The sequence below is a fragment of the Halichoerus grypus genome, chromosome 8 (genome assembly GCF_964656455.1).
Source record: "Halichoerus grypus chromosome 8, mHalGry1.hap1.1, whole genome shotgun sequence".
Taxonomy (NCBI): Eukaryota; Metazoa; Chordata; class Mammalia; order Carnivora; family Phocidae; genus Halichoerus; species Halichoerus grypus.
Genome location: NC_135719.1, coordinates 115,616,070 through 115,638,158, shown reverse-complemented (window position 1 = coordinate 115,638,158; position 22,089 = coordinate 115,616,070). Strand labels below are relative to the sequence as shown.

The window sequence follows — 22,089 nt, the reverse complement described above, 5'->3', positions numbered from 1 at the left end:
ACGTGGGGGAGGGGGTGGGTGTGTGTGGGGAAATCAAGTATGGCTCCCAGTGATGTTTAGTAAAAATACATTGAATAAGTGAATACAACTCTGGTCTGTGCATAGGACAGTAAGGATATAAATCTGTGGAAGGCCCCGCTTAGAGGACACGTTTGTGGTCAACCCTTATTTTGGCCTCTAGAGCACGTCTTAAGCAATGCAGACAGAAGCTTCATCCAAACTTTTATGCCTCAGAAATTTGTTTTATCTTCCTTTTATAAGTTCATAACTTCCTGTGATATGAATCTTTCTTGTTTTTTCATGGAAAATAGTTTTGGAGGGCATTTTTTCCTCTCTCCCTTATAAACACCAAAAAACCTTAAGGAACAGAAGTATTTCAGATTTAGCAGATCTTTCAAACCAGATGCTGCTTTTTCTGCTTTTAATTCCAAAATAGGCTTATTGCTTTACCGCAGCTGTGCATCACATGACAGGCTTCTGGAAGCCTTTTTATTCACCCAATAAATGCGAACAACAAAATATTAGCCTAACGAATACCCAAAGGGTAGCATCAGAGGGACAAACAAAGCGGATGGTCTCTTCATCAGGCAGCTACACATTTGGATTTAACAACTGGTGGTGGGTCATCTCGTCGATCAGTCCCTCTCAAATTTTAATGTGCAGGTGACCTGGGGGGTCTTATTAAGTGCAGATTTAAAATGCAGATTTGGATTCAGTAGGTCTGGACTGGGCCTGAGTTTCTGTAGTGCTAACTGGCTCTTCCACAGTGATGCGGGCTATTGGTCCCCAGGACACACTTGGAGAAGCAAAGGGCTGGACGGTTTCCCATTCTAACGGAGGCCTGGGGAAGGCAGTTTGCTCACGTGGCTGATGAAGACACCCTCAGAAAACTCAGAAATGAGAGTAGGAGAAAAAAACTATTTAATGACTTTAACGTCAGAACATGGCATAAAGCAAACTGCAAGGTTAAAGAGAACGTGAAATAATATTCCATGAATTACAAAAGTGTACATAGAATAGCCGTTACATAAGAAGCAGGTTGTAAGAAAGGCAAAGTCCTTCCCTTGTCTATTGTTCCCCCCGTAGCGATCACATCGGGAGCAACATGGACTGTTTCAGGTGGGATAAAATTCTGCTGAGATGTACTTAAATGGTAATTACTGTTTACTCAGGGCAAAAAACCAATTTAAGCCAGGTGATGCAAAGAATGTAGAATTCATTAACCTTCCTTCCCATGGTTCCTCTAGGAGAGGATTGCTTTAAAAATTTGATTTAAAAAATGGCAGGTGGTGCTAATTTTAGGTATTTACAAAGCTGTCCCAAACATACCATCCTGCCATGAAAGTCTTACTATTTCTTCCTGAGAAGAATTAACATAAACTCAAAAGACGGGCACGCGCAGGGTTACTGGGAAGCTCGGGGAGCTAATGTGGCTTGTACGGTGAGACTCAGTTCTGTGCCTTGGGGACCCTCTCCTCATATTGCCCCAGACATCATATCCCCTAAACCACTGATCAGACCCCGTTCGTCAAAGATAACTGCATACACTGAGAGGTTTGGAGGACATGGCTGAAGATACAACAAAATCACTCTGGCTATAGCAGCAAGAAGCTTCTGAGCCACTGCAGAACTCAGGACACAATGAAATTACCAGGGTAGAACATGTTTAAAGCACACAGGCACAAAACGACTCTGCATTTTGACATAATATTCCCTAAGGAGAAAAAAAAATAGATTGTGACCAAGACAAATCATGCAGCTTTCACTCTAGTTTCCTGTCCTGGAAGTTAAAAGCCAAGAACTGTTGTTGAACTTGCATCCCTGAATTCACAGATGAGCCAAACCCTCCTTGACTCATTCCTCCCCTAACCCACAGAGATCTCCGACGAGCGCTGCCCAGCCTCTGAAGCCCGAAATACCTCTGTGTGGAGCTCAGCGTTTTCATCTCCTTTCTGGGCTTTGCTGACACTGAAGCACCAGGCATTGTTGCTTTAGCTCATGTTTTTGAGTTCTGTTACTGTTGTTGTGCATGCTAAAGGCCATCGTTCTATTTGGAGATAGTCCACTGAAGATGAATACATACCTTTTATACAAGTTACTGTCTTTCCAGATACCACAAAGTCATCCTTTTCAGATTTTAAGTCATGCTAGTGCTTAAAAAACTTTCACGATAATTGATTCACTCATATTCCTTGGTAAATTTCCCCCATCTGCTCCATATTAGCAGGGAAGGTGTGAGCATGATGACCCACCCACATTGCTCCCGAAGACCCGAGCACTGTCCAGAATTTCAACATTAGGGAATGGTGAGGTGGAATTATCTAGAATTATCATATGATGAGCCCTCTAGGCTGACTCTGGAATGCTCTTCACATGAACGGTCCTCCTTTCTTCCTTAGGGCTCTGGAGGCCAGGCAGAACTTAGCCCCTGCCTGGGAGAATTGTCAGGTGTGTGTGTTTTGCCTTGTGTTTCGTTTTAGTTTTCTCTCCATTCTCTAAATGATTCCTTTTTAAAAGTACCTAATTTCCTTTGTAAGAAACTCGGTTTCCCCCATCTTCTTTTTCCCTTTCTGTTCCTAATGGTTCTTGAGATGAAAATATTCTGTTGAGTTTCCTTATTTGTACTTGGGCAGCCTACTCAATGACTTGTAAGAGAGTAGCTGGTGACCTGTGGCTCTCACCATAGAGAGAGAAGGCACATTTTGCATTCTGGCATCCAAACATAGAGGCTGAAGACATAAAGGGCTAGATAATCATCTCCAGCATGGTGCCAAACAGTCCTTTAAAGCAAACCTCAATTTCTAATCTTCTATCACTTTGGTCTCATGGATGAGTTTGCCTTTGTGAATGCAACACTACATCTTTAAATGTTTACCTCAGGTCAAGTATTTCTTTTTGAACACTCTACTTGGCAAGGTTATTAACTGCTCACAAGAACCTACACTCTACATAATGCACATTTTTGTTGGCCTCAAGTTTGGGGTTTAACTTTCTTTAATTTCTCCTAAAATTGTGAGCATGGTTGTGATTGCCCCTTTACTACCAGTTAAATATTATTTCCTTGTTGATGGTTCTATGAAAATTGTGTATGGTTACATCCACTGCATCTGGCACTTCTTTTATGGACCAGAAATCTTCCAAATGGTTCTTTGCATATCATGATCAGACATATTGTTATTGGAGTCTCAGGACCAAAACTTCCTTCCTGTAATATGTGTATGAATTATTTTTTTCATTTCCCAGTTTACTGCTTCTTGGTTTAGGCTTGCTGTAGTTATTGCATTCAGTAATTGTTCTTTGAGTATACCTTTTCTTGGCAGAAATCAGCCCAGATTACTTACCGTGACAAGGCTTTGACTCTTGTGGTAGTCTTTTGTGTTTCTAAAATAGCCCAGGGAGTCCATTAATTCTGCCAAATAACCAACCATTTAGAGAGAAAAAATATCTGTCAAACCAGCTACTTGATTACATTGCTGTATACTGTGCAATTCGACTGGGATTATAGTACATTGTATATTGTGGATTCCAAGCATACTGCAGATCAAATTCTTGTCTCTAGGTAATTACTAGTGTGATGAATTATCTAATTTATAGTGGCCTAAGTCATGTATTTGAAATGGGGCTAAGATCTGTAGGATGAACAAATGCAACTCCAATAATACACCTGCAAAACTATAACTTAGTATCTGTGATAATGAACAGATTACAGTGCGGAGTTCAGGGCTCTGGATGAGAAGCAGAATGGCTGAGGTCTGTTCCAGCTCTGCCACCACACATTTCTTTTGACCCATCCGGACTTGAGTTTCCTGGAGTTGGACTATATTTTCTGGGGCCTCTTCTAACTTTGAAAAGCTAAGATTCTACCCTCCAGTGGAGATTGGCTGCCCCTTCTTGACTTTGGCAGATGGTCAAAGGTCAAGGATCCTTCTTCAGATCCTTCTTTCAAATCTCTTCTGATCTTTGGCTTCAGAATATAGTTTTGTTTAATCTTATGGCAGGAAATGAACTACCTCTTGCCATGAAATAGGGAATACATAGTTAATTTGGTGGAATGACATTCACTCATTTAGGTCACTTTGTTCTTCATCATTTTATTTAATAACGAGCTCCTGTGATCTTTAGGAGCCTCTCCACGAAGACACTAACAGTCTCTCTTCAGGTTCTGGTTCTAGGTGAGAGGATGATCTTCTCACTGTGAACAAGTTAATCCCCGTGGTCCAGTAGGGAGATGATGGCCTGGGGAACCACTTGCCTATTGGAAGCACACATCTGGAAAATTCTCCTTGGTGGAGCAAACATAAAGCTCTGACTTTTTCATCCACATTAATGAGAAGTGAGGAATGGCCCCTTTAGTAAGATGTAACTATGCAATAATGCAACAAAGCTGGCTAACACAGCATTTCATTTATTACAGGGCTAAATGCTCATTATTGTTTGTAAAGAATGAATCCATAACCTCTGCAGAGTTATAGTTTATGCACGGTTGATTTCCATTTACAGAGGAAGAAAGTCCTATTTGTCTCTAAATGTCAAGCTTTGACTTACAAAACTCCCGTTTTCTTTTAGTTTGGGGGGTGCGTGTGTGTGTGTGTGCGCGCGTGTATGTGCGTGTTTAAGAAAATGTTTAGCAACTAGATGGGAGAGCAGGGAAATAGGTCTTGCAACGTGGAAGAAGGGAAAACTTCTTTCAGAAATTCTAAACAAACAAACAAACCCAAACAACTGAGGGGATGTCATGGAAGGTCTTAACAGAAAAGACCCACATCATACGTTTCTTTTTTATGGATTTCCTCCAGGAGCAGAAGGGACTAGAAAGACTGGATTTTTCCAACAGAAGGAGTGTGAATCCGGAAATTGTTATGCTAAAATCGGTGTAATTTGATGCTGCAAAGAGGCACTTTGCTTATGCAATTGAAATAAAAAGTGAAGTGCCTACCTGGGTGTTTCCAGGGTAACTGTAAACAAATAAGACTAATTAGGAGACTTTATCGTCTCTAAATAAAAGCTAGGAAATAATTCACTCTATGATACAAGAATCCCTGGCTGTTTGGAAGAGGCATATGGAAAGGGCACATCATTCTTTACTGGGGGCTTTTACTTTCCAAGACCGAAGGTCCTGTTCTACAGAGCACAGCATCTTGAAAGCAGGGGATAAACAGATTCAGAGCTTGGTACCCGCAGATCCGTCCTCTAAATGCACATTTGGGACAATGAGTGTAGGAGATAGGGAGAGGCAATATATTAGTACCAGCTGCACTTGGAAAACGTCATTTAGTTCCTTAGAGTTCCAAGGGGACCCAGCTGAGAAACGCTTCAGGTTAAAGCAAGTGGAAATATGGAAACACTTCGCTTAACCTTTGAGGACTTTTAAACATTTACTTTTTCATGCCCCATGGCCAGGTCTTTCTTTTAGATCAGGTTATTATTGGGCAAGGGAGAAAGTGAAATTAAGGGAGGAAAAGGGGACGAGCCTGGGAAGGGAGGGAACAGGGAAGTTCACTTTGCTGAATAAAGAATATTTTAAAACCTAGGTCTGCCATATTCTCCCCCAATCAGTTTGATTAAGAAGCAGAAGTACTACTTTCTTGAACACAGTTCATTTGTAATTTGCCATGACAATATAAATATAGAAGAAAAATAAGGCTACCCATCAGCGAAAGCATTTCCAGGGTGAATCTTTGGCAAAAATGTGGCCCCGCAACAATTCAGGTGGTGTTTCTCTTTCAACCAGGTTCAAAAATCTTGGCTTTGTAAATTTCCAAAAGTTGTAACATTTTCTTGTTTTCTTCTTACAGTCAGGCATTCAGAGGTACGTGTTGGTTCTAATAGCTTTGGTAGAAACAGGCTGAAAATGGAAATGAATAAAAAATATTTTGTCTTTAGGCTAATTTGGTATGGACTTGTAAGGCCTGAGTAAATTGGTAAATTAGTACATTTCTTAAAATAATGCAAATAAATGCAAGACACACAGGTCGAACAACAGATGCAGAAAACAAGGTTAGTATAGCATTCCTGTGTTTTGTAGAAGACACGGGGTAAGGCCACCAATACAGGAACCGAGCTCCTCTTCCGGTTTCTTGGGCATGGTTTCCTATCCTCAGCCTCACGGTCGTGGAGGGGAGACGCAAAACGCAGCATGGTCTTTGCCTTCGTTTGCAACATGGTTAGCAGCGGCGCTGGGTGACCTCCGGCGGGCTCAGCATTCTCACAGATTGTGCAGTGTGGACGCTTCGGGCTGGTAGGGGGGACGTGGCAGCTGGTGTGCTGTGCTTGCGGGTGGTGGTGGGGGCTCCCGGGGTGGAGGAGCAAGGCTCCGTGCAAAGGGACTTCCTCGCTGGTCGCGCCCTCCTTCGCGGCTTGAGCTTGGTCTCGGAGGTCGGCGCCACTCTCACCCCTAGGTGGGTGGGGGCCGGTCCCCCAGCAGCCTCAGATGATTGAACAGCAGCTTTGACACTCAGAGCAGCGTTTCTTCTTTTTCTTGGGGTGGAAAATGGTGAGGATCGCTTCATCAAAAACCGCTTTGAGACCTTTCTGAGTTAGGGCCGAACATTCCAAGTAGCACTGTGCTCCGATCTTCAACACAAAAGGGAGAAAGAAAGGCGTGAGAGGGAAAGAAAAGAGAAAAGCAGAGTGGGATCAGCCCCTGCCCAGCCAAGTGCTACCTCTGCTTGTCCCACAAACAGCCCTGGGGTTGTTTTGTTTTGTTTCGTCTTTTTTTTTTTTTTGCATTTCCATTTGCATCTACTACCTTAATTTTTACTTTCTGATATTAGCAATAAATGGCTGTGGATTGCTTTTGGTTAAGCAGTAAGTTCTGAAAGTGAGCCATAGCCAGTCATTCCTAATATAAGAATATAACAAATGTAAAAATTGAGAGAGGATTCAAAAGCAGTGATATGGTTTAAATATACTTTGCGAACAACAGGGCTACATGATGTTGTTTTTAGCACCCTTTCATATGCATGTGGAATGTGTAAATGTGGTACAAGTGAAATGTATCTCCTTCTGTAAGCGGGAAGGCAAAGTGTCAACTTGGTTAGTAAAGCATATAGAGAGGGACTGGGTGATAAGGTTTGCTAGGTCATTCTTCACTAAAATGCACTTCTGATGAAGTCTGTCTCAGCAAGGTAATATCCAATTGGTATTATTATTTGGTTTTAACATACTTTAAAAGGCATATTTCTAAGGAGTTGAAAAACCCAAAACATGTAAAATAAAAATCATAAAATACCTTTACTGATGGAGACACCCTCCTTGTTAGTATACATTCTATGTGTACTTAAATGATAAAAATATTTTGTTCCTGCATAGGGCTTTATTTCAAAGCTTTTGATGATTTCATACTATGGTATATTTGATAATCACAAAAATCACTTTGAGAAATACAGGAATTCAGTCCAAACTAGAGCTTCTCATTTAAAAAATAGCAAGCCAGAGCAGACCATGTTTGGCAGTCAAAATTGTTCGCGTGAGGGAGACTCAGGGTTTTAATTGCTCATAAGCTTGGTATGAGCTAATGATATAATGTGGGCCTTTTAATATTAGGGACGTCTGGAGAAATGCTTTTATTATATACTTCACATTATGAGAATCACTGAAGAACCAAAGCAGATTCACAAGAGGGTAGTTGGATGGTGAGCCCTTGGAAGCCACAGCAGATACATGACTAAAGCAGGGTAGCAAAATCACATGCCTATTCCAGTAGCTTCCGTGAATGAGGAAAGCAGGGCGGGTGCCAGACAGGAGGGACAGGTGGAAACTGGGGCGGACCTGAAGCACACACCCCTTCTAGAGCTAGCAGTCTTACCCAGCTCTGGACAACATCATTGCCGTGGTTCGCTGTTGCCCATCTTTGTACAGTTGGACTTTTGGATTTTTAGTTAATAATTACCAATTTAGAAAATACTCTGTGGGCCAACCAAGACACTAATGTGTGATTTCTTTGTCAGCGACTAGCCAGTTCGCAATGCGTGGACTAAAGGAATTTGTAGTTTAGCTTAGGATAGAGTGGGAACAGCCCCAGAAGGAAAATGAATTGTTGAAGGGCACCCAACCAGAAAGTAGAAGAACTAGACCAGAATCTGGGTCTCTTGGCGTGTATTCTTTTCTTTGTTTCATGATGATTACCCTTATCACTCAACTCTGCAAGAAGCTGGTCAAGGGGCGCCTGGGTGGCTCAGTTGATTAAGTGTCTGCCTTTGGCTCAGCCTGGGATCGAGACCCACGTGGGCTTCTCCCTCTCCCTCTGCCGCTCCCCCTGCTTGTGCTCTCTCGCACTCTCTCTCAAATAAATACATAAATAAATAAATAAAATCTTAAAAAAAAAAGAAGCCGATCAAAAATTAAGCATGAAATAAAGTTTTTCTGGTTGGGTCCAGATATTATGCACTTTTTTTTTTTCCTATAAAAACCTTAATTTTTACTTTCCTCTCTGGTCGCGATACTGTGTGAGCTAAAGGAAAATACCCACAGGAAAGATGTTGGATATTAAGAACCTATCTTATGGTTTCATTTTAACCATGGTTTGGCCTTTGGATTAAAAGATGGCTTTTTTATCTGCAACTGATGAATCACTAAACTCTACCTCTGAAAGAAACAAACAAAATGGCTTTTTAAAATCATTAAAAACAGAATAGATACTGTGTGAGCTAAAGGAAAATACCCACAGGAAAGATGTTGGATATTAAGAACCTATCTTATGGTTTCATTTTAACCATGGTTTGGCCTTTGGATTAAAAGATGGCTTTTTTATCTGCAACTGATGAATCACTAAACTCTACCTCTGAGAGAAACAAACAAAATGGCTTTTTAAAATCATTAAAAACAGTTGGATGCAAAAGAGGGATAAAAAATAGAGAAAATTTTCCTAGTAATGTCATGAAAGATCATTGATTACGTTTTGGGGTTGTAGCCAGCGCTGGCTATGAGTGTGTGAAACGCACACCACTCTAGTGAAGATGTCAGCTGAACGACTGCTTGTAATGTGCTGCCTCTTCTCTGTCATCCTGAAATACACCCACAGAGAGTGCTGTGGGGCCATCCGGCCTGGACTGCCTCCCCGCTATGATCCCAAGCCTCACTTGATTCCGGAAATTACAGGGGAGCTGGGCTCAGTTCACACGTGGGGCTCTGGGCCATCCGATCCTGCAAGACGGGCGGGGGGCTTGTGTTGTCCTCCCCCCAGAGCGCTGCTAACAGCACGGCACAGCTTGCCTTCTGAAGGTGGAGGAGGAGCCCAGATGCGTCTGTCCCAATTCAGATATTTCTGAAGGTAACGAACAGTGGATCAAGGCATTATTGTGTAACTGCGTTAATATAACATTGTTTCGGACTGAGAGTTCCAGGAAAAGTAGCCAACAGATTTTGGGTGTGATCTGGGAACTATGTGTAAGAAAGAGAACCCAATTAGGAGGTGAGTATTTTGTTAACCATGTATCAAGTGCTCTGGGTCAGAAAGAAGACTTCATTCACCCTGGTTCAGGGAAAAGGCACAGCCATGTTATAGGCATTGCTAAAAAGAAACCACCTCACTAATGACCTCAAAAGTATGAAATGGAAAACTGTCTCAAGGAAACATGGCTTTCCTTACAGCTTCCTCGTCCTCTTGGAGCAAAGTGACCTACATAGCCAAATATTTACAACAATCTGTAAGAGCTCAGGATTTGTGGATGCTTGTTTAGATACACATGTTAGCAATCTGTGACATGCTTTGCCAAAATGATTTATTTTTCAGAAAAAAAAATAGAGATTGAGGAATGTACACTGAGAGAACACTTTTCTCATAGCTTTATGATAGCTGAAATTTATCACTCCCAAGCTGGGAAATTTATCAGACATGTAGAGAACATACAAGAGTCTGACAAGAAGAAATTAAACAAACAAACAAATGGACCAACAAAACCCACAGTGACCAATCGAGTGAAAGAAAACCTCCTACTTCTTCCAGGTTGTCTTGGTGGAGGTGGGACATGTTATAGAATAAAATAGAGTGTAACTGGAAGGAATAAAGGCAAAGACAGGTCTTCCCAGCTATAGATGCCTCTGAGAGGCACATGAATTTAATGACAACTATAGTTTGCTGAGCTGGACCTCACGTTTCTTGGGTCACTTAATCCTTGTAAGGACTTTGCAAGGTAGGTCCGTCACCATCCTCATTTGCAGCTCAGCAAACTGACACCAGAGAGAAGAGGTTCCCTCCGGAAGGGCACATGACTAAAACAATGTCAGAGGTTTGAATTTGCCCCCTGACCCAGAGTCTTAACCACTCTGTGGGGCTGCCTCTAGCAAGTGAAGAGAAATGTGGCCGAAAGAGCAAAACTAATGAACAAACGGAGATGTTGTTTTGGATCTAATGAGGGTGATGAGAGAGGATGGGGTGAAAGAGTAAGGCATTTCCTATAAATGGAGAGAAGAGAAAATATTAGTGGAATAAACAGAGGAAGTTGTTATCTCAACAACCAGTGAATAACCGAGAAGTTTTTTTTCTCGCTTATTTAAGAATTAGGAAAGGTACAGGCAATTTGAAAGCCAAGAAAAGGAAAAGGAACCCAAGAGCTTTTGCGATAAATTTCATCATAACAAATTGCTCAAAGAGGAAAAATGTTTCTAGGCTGGATGGATTTGCAGCTGATTTTTTTGTAAGACTATAAAGCAGCGATTGCCAGCACAGGGGTGGCTAGATAATGTGAGTGCACTGCTCGAGTGTGTAGGTTACTATGGAGTGGTGGGGATTGTGGCAAACTGAAGGTTACGTACCTTGTCTAAAAGACTGTTGAAGGATTGCAGTTGATGAGGAAATGCTGGCCTAGTGTTGCCAGACCTTCTGATTTTTTTTTTTTTAGAAGACAGAAATGTATATCTTCATGAAAACTTTCCGTTGTTCAATATTGGCCACCAGATCACATTAAAAATACACGTGTGGACTGATGAAAGCATTTGTGGGTGAAATTTGGCTCATCACTTGCCAGTGTACTCCCTATGCTTTAAAGGATGTCTTTACGTGTACTGGTCTCTCTATTTGGAATTTTTTTCTCCCTAGTCCCCAACTTTGTCCACTTGACAAACTTGTCCTTATCCTTCAAACCTGGCTCAGATGTCACCTGCTCCAAGAAGTTGTCTCGGGATCCTCCTTCCCTGAATGTGTCCATCACTCCCTCCCCCCCCCCGCCCCCCCCCGCTACCTCAGTACTAAGTATTCATTCAGGGGGCATGCTTTTGTTTGCTGGTCACCTTCCTCTTTTGGCCTATGGGCCTCTTGAGGGAAAGGGCTTCATTTCGGCGACCCAGATCCCAGCAGCGTAGTAACCACTTTTCAATGACCATGAGAAAAAGAAGCGATGGCCAGCACATAAAACAAGGAGGGTAACGGTGACTTTTGCAGTCAGTAGGTGGGTATTATTATTATTATTATTATTATTAAAGATTTTGTTTATTTATTTAACAGAGAGCAAGAGGGAGAGATCACGAGCCAGAGGGAGAAGCAGAGGGGGAATCAGACTCCTCTTTGAGCAGGGAGCCCGATGCGGGACTCAATCCAGGAACATGACCTGAGCCGAAGGCAGATGCTCAACTGACTGAGCCACGTAAGCACCTCAGTAGGTGGGTATTAAAGACTATGGTCGATTAAGATGACTGAACATTGAGGAACACTTGGGTGGCTCAGTCAGTTAAGTGTCTGACTCTTGGTTTTCGCTCAGGTCATGATCTCAGGGTCGTGGGATCAAGCCCTGTGTTGGGCTCTGCGCTCAGTGTGGAGTCTGCTTCAGATTCTCTCTCCCTCTCCTTCCTGCTCACTCTCAAATAAATAAATAAATAAATAAATAAATAAATAAAACCTTAAAAAAAAGATGACTGAACACTGATTACAGGATTTCTGCAGCAATTTTGCTGCTTTAAACCCACTGGTGCATGCCTGTTCCAGCAGGAAACAGGTACCAAGACAAAGAGTGAGAACAACAGTAAGAAAGGCACAGGGTGAAGAAGACAGCAGGATAAGGCAAAAAGAGGCCAGAGGCTGAAAAAGGGGAAACATTTTGTCAAGAAATACCTTAGGAAGTCTGAACTTAGAAAATCAGGTTTAGGTTGTGTCAGATGGAATTGGGAAAGAGAATGCACCAAGAATTATAATCTTCAAGCTAAAGTGTAGCAAGGCGCCTGGACACACTAGGTGTTCGGTGAGTTATTGACAAGTAAACCCAGGAATAGTAAAGACATGTGCAGATGAGGAAAGCTGGCTGGAGATTAAGAAATGCAATAATGACAAGAAGAGGGAGGATAGAACAAGTAGAGGGATAACAATGAATATTTACCATCAATTGATACAAAATATTTATGTAAATGTGGTTGACTTTTGACAAATGTAAAGAATTGTAAATATGTATGATATGAAAATATCCTTTAAAAATAAAATGCCCTTTGAGACTAAAAAGAGATGATAGATGAAAAATGCTTTGGAAGTTGAAAAGTACTGAACAAAAGGAATCAAATATGAAAAATCTGAACTTGCAAAGCATTTAAACTATGGGGGAGAATATGCACATTAAAATATGGGGCTTCAGTATGTAAAAAAGAAGCCCCAAACCTAAGGGTTTTTTTTTTTTTTTTTCAGAATCTAGGAGGGAAGCAGAAGAGCATGGTGGTCAAAGCAGTTTCATATCCCAGTTCTGCCACTTTCTAGCGGTGTGACCTTCACTTCTCTGAACCTCAGTTTCCTCTAGGAACTCTAAGGAACTAATAATACACACACCTCAGGGGGTTGCTGTGAGGATTAATTAAGACAAAGCATGCAAAGTGCTTGGCAAAACGCCTCGCACACAGCAAACACTCCATAGATGTTAGCTGTTATTATAAACTACTTGACAGGAAAGTCAGGGAGCAGAGAAACTTAAAGCATCTCTATAATTACACGCATTGTGATGAAACAAGTTAAACTCTTGCTTGGATTTCTTCTAAATTGGATTGCGTAAGCTAAACATGATTCTCTCCGTATCCGAGAGCAGTTGCTAGGAGAAACTGGCAAAAGGCAGTAAAGTGGTGAACTCAGCCATTGTTCCTAAAATAAGTATGAAACGAGATGGGAGGCTTTGGAGTGACTTCTTTTCAAAGGGAAAAACAACTTCCTAAAGGAGAAGTCAGGCCAGGACGCCAACATTATGGTGGAGATAGGACAGAAGCAAGGGACACAGAGACCAAACTCCTGCAAAATGCACCAGCTGATTATCTGGGGGGGGGGGGGCGTGGACCTCCTCGTTGTGAAAAATGCATAGCTGGGAATCATATACAATTGTCTGTGGAGCTATATGTCCATGTGCCTTAGTAAGGGAAGTTAAGCTGAATGTGTGAGGAGGAGGTAGAAGAACCTATAAGCATGTACCCATTTTACAGGAGGCAAAATAAATGGTTGGAGGAGACAGTTTACACCATGGTCAGGTGCACAGGGGTGACACCCACAGATCTGGATTAAAGTTGCTCGTGTGATTATCAGCTGTGTGAATCCAACATGTTCATCTCCCTAAGACTCTGTTTCCTCATCTGCAAGATGAGACAAACACTATCTGCTTAAGAGGGTTACTGAAAGGCTGAAATGAGACAGAGCCTGTAAAGTGCTTAGTATTGTAAGAACTCAGTGAATGGCTCATACTGGTAGTTCTGACATGATAGTCACAGAAGTAGGAAGTGTTGTCTCAAGTATGTGTGAGACATTCTCATGTAGCGTCCATAAAAACACAATTCAATTTAATTCATTTCTATTTGAGTGTATCACTTAGTCCTGGTGCCTATAAGAACATTTTAAGAAGAGAAATGCATACATCTAGGGGCGCCTGGGTGGCTCAGTCGTTAAGCGTCTGCCTTTGGCTGAGGTTATGATCCCAGGGTCCTGGGATCGAGCCCTGCATCGGGCTCCCTGATCCGCAGGAAGCCTGCTTCTCCCTCTCCCACTCCCCCTGCTTGTGTTCCCTCTCTCGCTGTGTCTCTCTCTGTCAAATAAATAAATAAAATCTTAAAAAAAAAAAAGAAATGCATACATCTTTATTCACAAAGAATTTGTAGGTAATATTCTTCTTGACTGGTTTAAAAGGGTGACTCCATCTCTGCCCAGCATTTTGCAGGGTTAGTTACTTTAGAAACTTTAGTTACTTTAAGATTTTATTTATTTATTTATTTGAGAGAGAGAGAGAAAGAGAGAGAGAGCATGAGCCAGAGTATCGGGTGGGGGCAGAGAGAGAATCTCAAGCAGACTCCCCGCTGAACTCAGAGCCAGACTTGGGGCTTGATCTCATGACCACGAGATCATGACCTGAGTTGAAACCAAGAGTCAGATGTTCAACTGACTGAGCCACCCAGGTGCCCCCAGAAGCTTTAGTTACTTTAGAAAAAGAGCAATTTCTGAAACCTCTGGCCTGGGCCTCTGGGTTTGTGACTAAATCAATGAGGTGGACTCAGGTTATGGAAATGATTTAAAAGCCTCCTCTTGCATAAAACACCTCCTCCTCTTGTGTCCATTTTAGTGTCTGCTTTTACACACATCTTGGTGGTAATTGATTTGGTCTAAATAATTTGGTCTAAATAATTTCCCCGTCAGAATCACCATTCATGTGAAGCTCTCAAGAACGAAGAAAGGTCGGTGAAAACAGTTCCAGCTATGAGCTAGTTGCTATTATCCGTCAGCAGGCACTTGGATTCCCCAACTGGTTACCCTCTGGTCTATGTTACTCTTCTTGATGCTCTTTGTGACATAATCCAGCCTCTCTAAGTGGCTATTCATTAGATGGTGAACAAATATAACCCTATCAGACGCTAATCTAAGTTTTTCCCAAGGAAATCACAAAATGCCTTTTATGGGGTCATTTCAATGAACTACATTGATAATAAGCAGTGAGATGTACAAATATATATATATATCTAATGACTGCCTTTATTCACACTGAATACAGCAACTGGATATTCCAAAGTTTGCTAAATCAAATGGTAAGTGCTTCAGTGGTTTAATTCACCAAGTTTCTTTCTTAACAAGAAACAGACAATGGTGGCTGGGAAGAATGCTAACCAAATGGTCCCTTCCAGCCTACTTAGAACAGAGGGAACAGCATGAAGCAGACAGAAGATCCTCAAACACGTTGCACTTTAAAGCAAAAGCCTACGTAGCTCACCCATTCCAAATCATACACCAAATTCTTCTCTCAGCATATACTTAAAATGAAATTCAAATCTGACTGTACCGCTTTTGCAAGCTTCACGCCATGCTCGTAAGTGAGAGGTTTCTCTTTCATATACAGCAAACGGGCCAAGGTTTTGGGGTCATCGCGGAGATCAATCTGGCAAAAAAAAAAAAAAAAAAAATACACGTGATAAATTCACTTTTTTTTTTTTAACCTAACCAGCGATTTTAACTGTGATTTTAAACCACCATATGGTAGAGATTCCACCCCCCTCCCTTAAGATCTATGAAGTTGCTTACTTTTCTTTAAGGAGGCACATACACATGCCCACGTTACATCTAAAAAAGTAAAGTGATTTCTTTGTAAATATAAACATCAGTCTTTCCATGTGCTTTCTTTTTTTTTTTTTTTAAAGATTTTATTTATTTATTTGAGAGAGAGAATGAGAGACAGCATGAGAGGGAGGAGGGTCAGAGGGAGAAGCAGACTCCCTGCCGAGCAGGGAGCCCGATGCGGGACTCGATCCCGGGACTCCAGGATCATGACCTGAGCCGAAGGCAGTCGCTTAACCAACTGAGCCACCCAGGCGCCCTCCATGTGCTTTCTTCTTCAAAAGCAAGTCCCCCGGGAAGCTGAGGACTTAATGCCAATAATCCCGTGGTTTGTCTCAGGCATTTTTGAAATTTCCTATTTATTTTTAGATCCCACTTATAGGAGATGCATGATGATCGATCAGTCTTATTACCCTACAGTGATGCCTCATTTGATCCCAAATTATATTACTCATTTCTTAATAGTCTATTTCTTGGCTCTGAATACATCTTTGTCTTTACCCTCACCAGGATAAAGATTTGCCTCCTGTGAGGATATTCCAAGGAATGTCACTGTAGGCTCTGAAGGCACATCCTAAAAAGGAATTCCCAAAGGGTCTGCTCAAGGAATAAGCATTAATCTTTTCAAAGGTGGAACTACTTTGAAAATGGCATATATGTTTGGATTAGTTTTGATAATTTAATTAAATATTTTAGTTGCTTTAAAATCTCACTGTGTGTGTGAACCTATGCATACATGAATGGGTGTAAATGTGGGCTTGAATTTTAAGGAAAAGCCAATGTATTCATATATGAGAGTTCCATTTATAAGCACATTGCTCAGCTTTTCTAATTTGTGGGTTTTTTTTTTCTTTTTTGGTCTCGATTGTTCAATGTAGTGCCCACAATTGTAAAATCGGCTCAAATTGCACAAAGATGTTTAGGTCCTGTCACATATTTTGGCCAATATGGCCAAACGTTATCATCTGGAGCTAAGGTAAAAGACTGCATTTAAACAATTATCTTTCAGAGTCGAAGCACTAACTATATTCTGATTTTTGGATGTGTTAAGTATCTGTCCATATCTTCTCTAGGAAGTACTTTTCTTTTATTATTTTTAAAAATTTCTCTTTGTTAAACAGAATATAAAATGAGATATAGAAAGCAGGAACATATGAAACAGATAACAATAAAACCCGTCAGTATTATTACGTTTCTGTGTCTTTGGATAGTAATTTAGGTTTTAACGTAGAGAAGAACACAATCCTTTCAAAACTATAAAAAGTAGGAAAAATCTCAAACACATTTGTGCAATTGGCTTACTGTTGGAAATTCAAATTATAGAACTTCATTAGCTTTCAAAACACTTCAAAGCCTTTGACAATCACAGGTTTGTTTACATCCGTTTTTAACCTCTTTCCTAAGATCCAGAAGACTAAGAGGTTTAAAGGGAACAGAGAAGAGTGAATTTCTGTCTTCCTTTTCCAGTGGTGTTAAGGAGTTCCTGTCATAATGTGCCCATTCTGACTACTGGGGTCATTTTGACATTCACACCTATTTTGTGACTTCCAAACAATTGTAGATTTCAGATATAAAAAATATTAGACAATAAGTGTGATTGACATTCCCACCTCATTCCTCCCGCTCAGGGCTGGAGAAGGGCGTCTACTTCGAAAAGTACTTTGTTATTTAAAAATAAAGAGCAGAGAGATCAATTTTTAAAGACCACATCAAAACCTGCTGCTTCATATTAAATAGCTCTATTGTTTTTTCGACCATGGGCTAAATAATCATGCAGATCTTAAGAACGGCTGTTTATCGGATTGATATATCTGAGACACTCTTCTCTCGTGTTGGTGAAATAGATGTTCAGGAGACATCTAAAGGGTCTTTCCTTTTTTGCTGCCCTCCCGCCCTGCCCACCCTGCCCGCCATCGCTGCTTCTAACCTGGGTCCCTATGAGGACGTAAGGCACGTGAGGCATGCAGTCCTTCAGCTCTGGAACCCATTCCTCCTGGACGTTGTGGTAAGAGGCAGGATTCACGACAGAGAAGCAGATCAGAAACACATCGGTGTTGGGGTAGGAGAGCGGCCTCAGCTGGTTGTAGTCCTCCTGCGGGAAGGGCAAAGAGTTTGTACAGCTTAGGAAAAGGCGGGTCCCGTGTGGTTGAGTGTCCTGGGCAAGACGTCACTGCAGTGCCCTGTTGCCTGGTTCCTTCCCAGCCCTGGGATCTGCTGGTTCCCTTCAGGTATTACTAGAAATAAGGGAGGCGTCAGTCAGGAAAACACCTTTTTTGTTGTGTATAGAGATTGTAAATTGCCCCCTTTTAAAGAAGAACTTAAAAAGAAAAATTTTTAGCAGCTTTAGTGAGATAATTTACATACTATAAAGTTCACCCTTTGAATGTATATAATTCAATAAGTATTATGGCAATTCCCAGTCGCACTGGAATTATGTCCTATTGAATATGATTTAAATTAGTACGCCACTGGCCAAGGCACAGCAGTTCTCTTCTTATACAATTTTTAAAAGTTGCATGCAAATTTAATTTAGAATAAGCTAGCTATAAACGTAAAAGAGTTGTTGCCAAATCGGACACCACAATTTTGTAGAAATAATATTGTGTGAGGGTTTAGAGTTCAGAATTTGGGATTTCCTTCTACCTAGAGGCCATACTGTGGCCTAGTAAATAAAATACTGGATTAATTATTCTTTTCCCCACTTTTCATATCAGAATATGCTCTGGTTGAAGAGTTCCTGGTTACATAAGATGTTTATGTATATGCTGTTTTAGTGGAAGATGATAAAGACAAAGTAAAACATTGGATCATCTCAACTTTGGGAAAATGTCAGCAAGTACCTTTTGTTTTTTTTTTTTAAAGATTTTATTTATTTATTTGTGAGAGAGAGAATGAGGGACAGAGAGCACGAGAGGGAGGAGGGTCAGAGGGAGAAGCAGACTCCCCGCTGAGCAGGGAGCCCGATGCGGGACTCGATCCCGGGACTCCAGGATCATGACCTGAGCCAAAGGCAGTTGCTTAACCGACTGAGCCACCCAGGTGCCCCAGCAAGTACCTTTTGTATGTGAAGTGTTTCAGGAGGTTCCAAGGTAAATCTGCTATCTCAATATAACATTTTATATGTTCATCAAATTTAGTAACACATAAGCCAAAAGTAGTTTTATGTGTGTGTATACTGACACTGTATAAGTATATACCATGTACACATACATGTCTGCACACACCACAATTGACATACCGGTCATACACACCATGCATTCTTCATATAGGCACACGCACTGTGTCCGTGCACATGCTATCCACACACAGGGCAACGAAACCTGTATGTCCACACTGACCACATACATAGACATGGGCAACATATCAATTCATTTTTCAGGCTCTTGACTAATCTTCCTAACATTTAAAAAAATGATAAAACCCATATATGTTCATTGCAAAAATTCAAACATCACCTAGAGTAATACAGAAGAAGTGAAAGCTTGTTTTCACCCTCTGTGTGATCTCTACTAGTTTTTCCTCTCTTTCCAGAGGGAGCCGTGATTTAAGAGTATCCTTCCAAATTTTATATATTTATTTACAGATATAATAGACATGTATTTAGTTTAAAAAAGATAAATTGATTGCATAGTTCATATTGTTGTGCCACTTGATTTTTTAAACTTGCTATGTCATGGATATTTAAAGATATCAACTTTGCTATCTTTCTAATGACTCTCAGGATGTCTTTATAAAAAGGGAGGACATATGTACATGAACACATGTGACTGGAAGGAAGTCCCTGGTGGGTGGGCATGAGCTGATTTACTGTTGAGCTACTCCAAGTACCCAGCCCGCAGGGACTCAGCACACGAGGCTGCAGCTATTGCCACTGCTAATCCTACTAAAATCTAAGCAAAGTTTTTTATTTTTATTTTTATTTATTTATTTTTAAAGATTTTATTTATTTATTTGACACACACAGAGAGAGAGAGGAATCACAAGTAGGCAGAGTGGCAGGGAGCGGCAGAGGGAGAAGCAGGCTCCCCGCTGAGCAAGGGGCCCGATGTGGGGCTCGATCCCAGGACCCTGGGATCATGCCCTGAGCCGAAGGCAGATGCTTAACGACTGAGCCACCCAGGTGCCCCTAAGTAAAGGTTTTTAATTATCTAAACAAAATCAGTATAAGATGGCAAGGATGCTGAAAAATCCTAAGTCCTAAAAAGTAAACTAAAAGAATAAAAAAATCAGTTATAGTGGCTCATTGATCATATTTCTATTAAGCCAATAATCGGAGTTGGGGGCACTGCTGAATAAACGCTGGTCATACTGGGCTGTTGGGCTGGGCCTACAGGTTGCGTATCAGCTAAATTGTTCCCCGTGTGTGTGTGTGTGTGTGTGTGTGTGTGTGTGTGTGTGTGTGGTGCTGGTGGTGACAAGGCAGTGGGGAAGTGGACAGCTCATTTCTTGTCACTATCCCCTCCTCTTTATACAAGAACCCTGTAACCAAGCCTTCTTGCCCACGGTCTCTGCACTGCTCTCCGTTCTCTCTGGGGCTTTCCCTTAGGGAGCAGCTGTGAGACTGACAAGCTAAGAACTCTCCTTCCCAGGCCATAACTTACAGCTGTTCATGATACCACCTGCCCTCTGCCACTTCATCCTCCCATCTGGATTGTGATAAATGGAGCAGGGACCATGCTGTTTTTTTCCTCATGCCCTAGTTATACTCTGTCCACAGCACACATTCCATAAATGCCGCTCACAGATTGGGGCAGTGACCTGCAAATGAACACATGGCTTTCTGTTGGTCATTTATGGCAGAGTTTTCATTAGAATCACCAGGGGAACTTTTAAGTCCATCCTGACACCCTGCTAGCCAACTACCTGCCTCTCTCCCCACACTCCAGACCCAATTAAATCAGTTTTTGGAGTGTGGGCCGGGGTATCGGGGCATTCTGGTATCATGGGCTTGGAATTGACGTGGAATTGAGAATAACTGATTTGCATCATCCTTATCTTCATCATCACTGAGGTTGCATCAAGGGCTTAGCATGAAGGGTCAGGCCTTGTTTCAGGCACTTACATTCATTACCTTGTTGAATCTTCACCATAGCACTGGAGAGATGGTAGCATCCACATCTTTATTTCATAGAAGAGGAAGTTAAGTTTTAGAGAAGTTCGATAATGATCTATTAAATACTGGGATGGGCTATTTAGCCCAAATCCAGCCGCAGCTCTTAATTGTGAGAACATTATTTGCTTCATCTCAGAACTTTAAGTGACAGATTAAGCATTTTTTTTTTTTTGAAAATTCAGTTATCTGGGAATCTTAATACAAATGCTTAACCCAGGAATCTAAGAAATGTTGGACCTTCCAGGTTTAATATCTATTTCATGGCCTGCAATTGCTAGTAATTACCACCAGATGGCAGCAGACACTGCATATTTAAAACCTCAAAGCCAAAAACCAAAAACTGCACAATCAGACGTGTCACAACTAAATAAGGTAGGAACAAATAACTAGTGGTCTGAAAGGATAATGTTTATTTGATTCTATACCCAGAAGCTATCAAAGCAATTCTGCTTCCATTCTGGAAGAGTTAGGAAGACCACGAGTTGCTGTGGGGGCCTGTAGGTGGAGTGTGAGAGGAGCTTGGGTTTTTGATCATTTACTCCTGGCAGGGTAGCCAGCGCCCTCCAGCTGAGCGACTTGCGACTTCGTCCTTCACTGGGCTTTATCTTGCTCCGTATTCTGGATACCTCTTCCGTAGAAGCCTTAGTTCTGCTGTGTAACTCCATTCAGAAAGATGGATTAATTGTCTCCTGCACTGTTAAAGATGCTATATGAAGCCTAGAATGTGAATAAGAATTGACTCTCCACTTGGGGGAAAGAAAATGAAAATATAGAAAGAACTCAGTTTATTTGGAAGTGAGGCAGGCCAAGTTTCTCTTGCTCTTTGTTAGCTCTGTGATAAGGTAGAATATTTATTTGACTGGATCAGAAAAGCACAGAGCAGGACAGGAAGAGGTTTTGGAGATCGGTTAGTGCAGGAGCTCCCCAAGTGTGGTCCCCACCTGGCAGCCTTGGCCTGGGAGTGTGTAAGGAATGCACATTCTCAGGCCCTTCCCTGCCCTCCTGCGGCTGCGGCCCTGGGAAGGGGGGGCACCGTCTGTGTTGGAAGCTCTCCAGGTGACCGTGCTGCAATGCAAATGTCACAACTACAGGTTACTGTTCTTCCTGGTCCCCTCAGCTGATTTCATAGTTGAAGAAGCCAGACTCTAGACAGACTGAGTGATTTATTCAGGACCACAGAGCAAACACACCTCTACAGAAGGCTCGCATGTGGGCTAGCAGGGCTCCTGTCGCCCCCCTTAGCCACAGGCTGCAGTGATGACACGTGGCAGGGGCTTCCGAATGTATAAGGGGAAGCGTCCTCTTGAGAGTGAGGGCTGGGCGGTGGGAGGTTGGGGGGGGGATTGAATTTGTACCAGCTGATACGTTTTCCCAAACAGGGCATATTTTGAGCCTAGGTTGGATGACCACAGGTGGAGATGCTGTAAAGGAGCTATGAGAAATGGAGAATTCGTCTAGCTGGTAGTTGAGGCCCCTTACAATGTTG

General features: G+C 41.8%; 1 protein-coding gene across 2 annotated transcripts in view; it reads right to left on the bottom strand.

Annotated features, from left to right (window-relative positions):
* Positions 1-22,089, bottom strand: part of RHOJ (ras homolog family member J) — a 79,628-nt gene that overhangs the window by 2,451 nt on the left and 55,088 nt on the right. The window contains exons 3-5 of one of the 2 annotated variants that reach the window (XM_036067732.2): positions 17,418-17,582; positions 15,219-15,314; positions 905-6,573 (exon numbers count right to left, since the gene is read on the bottom strand). In XM_036067732.2, the coding sequence (XP_035923625.1) occupies positions 6,427-6,573; positions 15,219-15,314; positions 17,418-17,582 (408 nt within the window). In that variant the 3' untranslated portion in view covers positions 905-6,426. Of the gene's footprint in view, positions 1-904; positions 6,574-15,218; positions 15,315-17,417; positions 17,583-22,089 lie in introns of those variants that run through there. The other variant, XM_036067733.2, reaches the window with a different exon arrangement.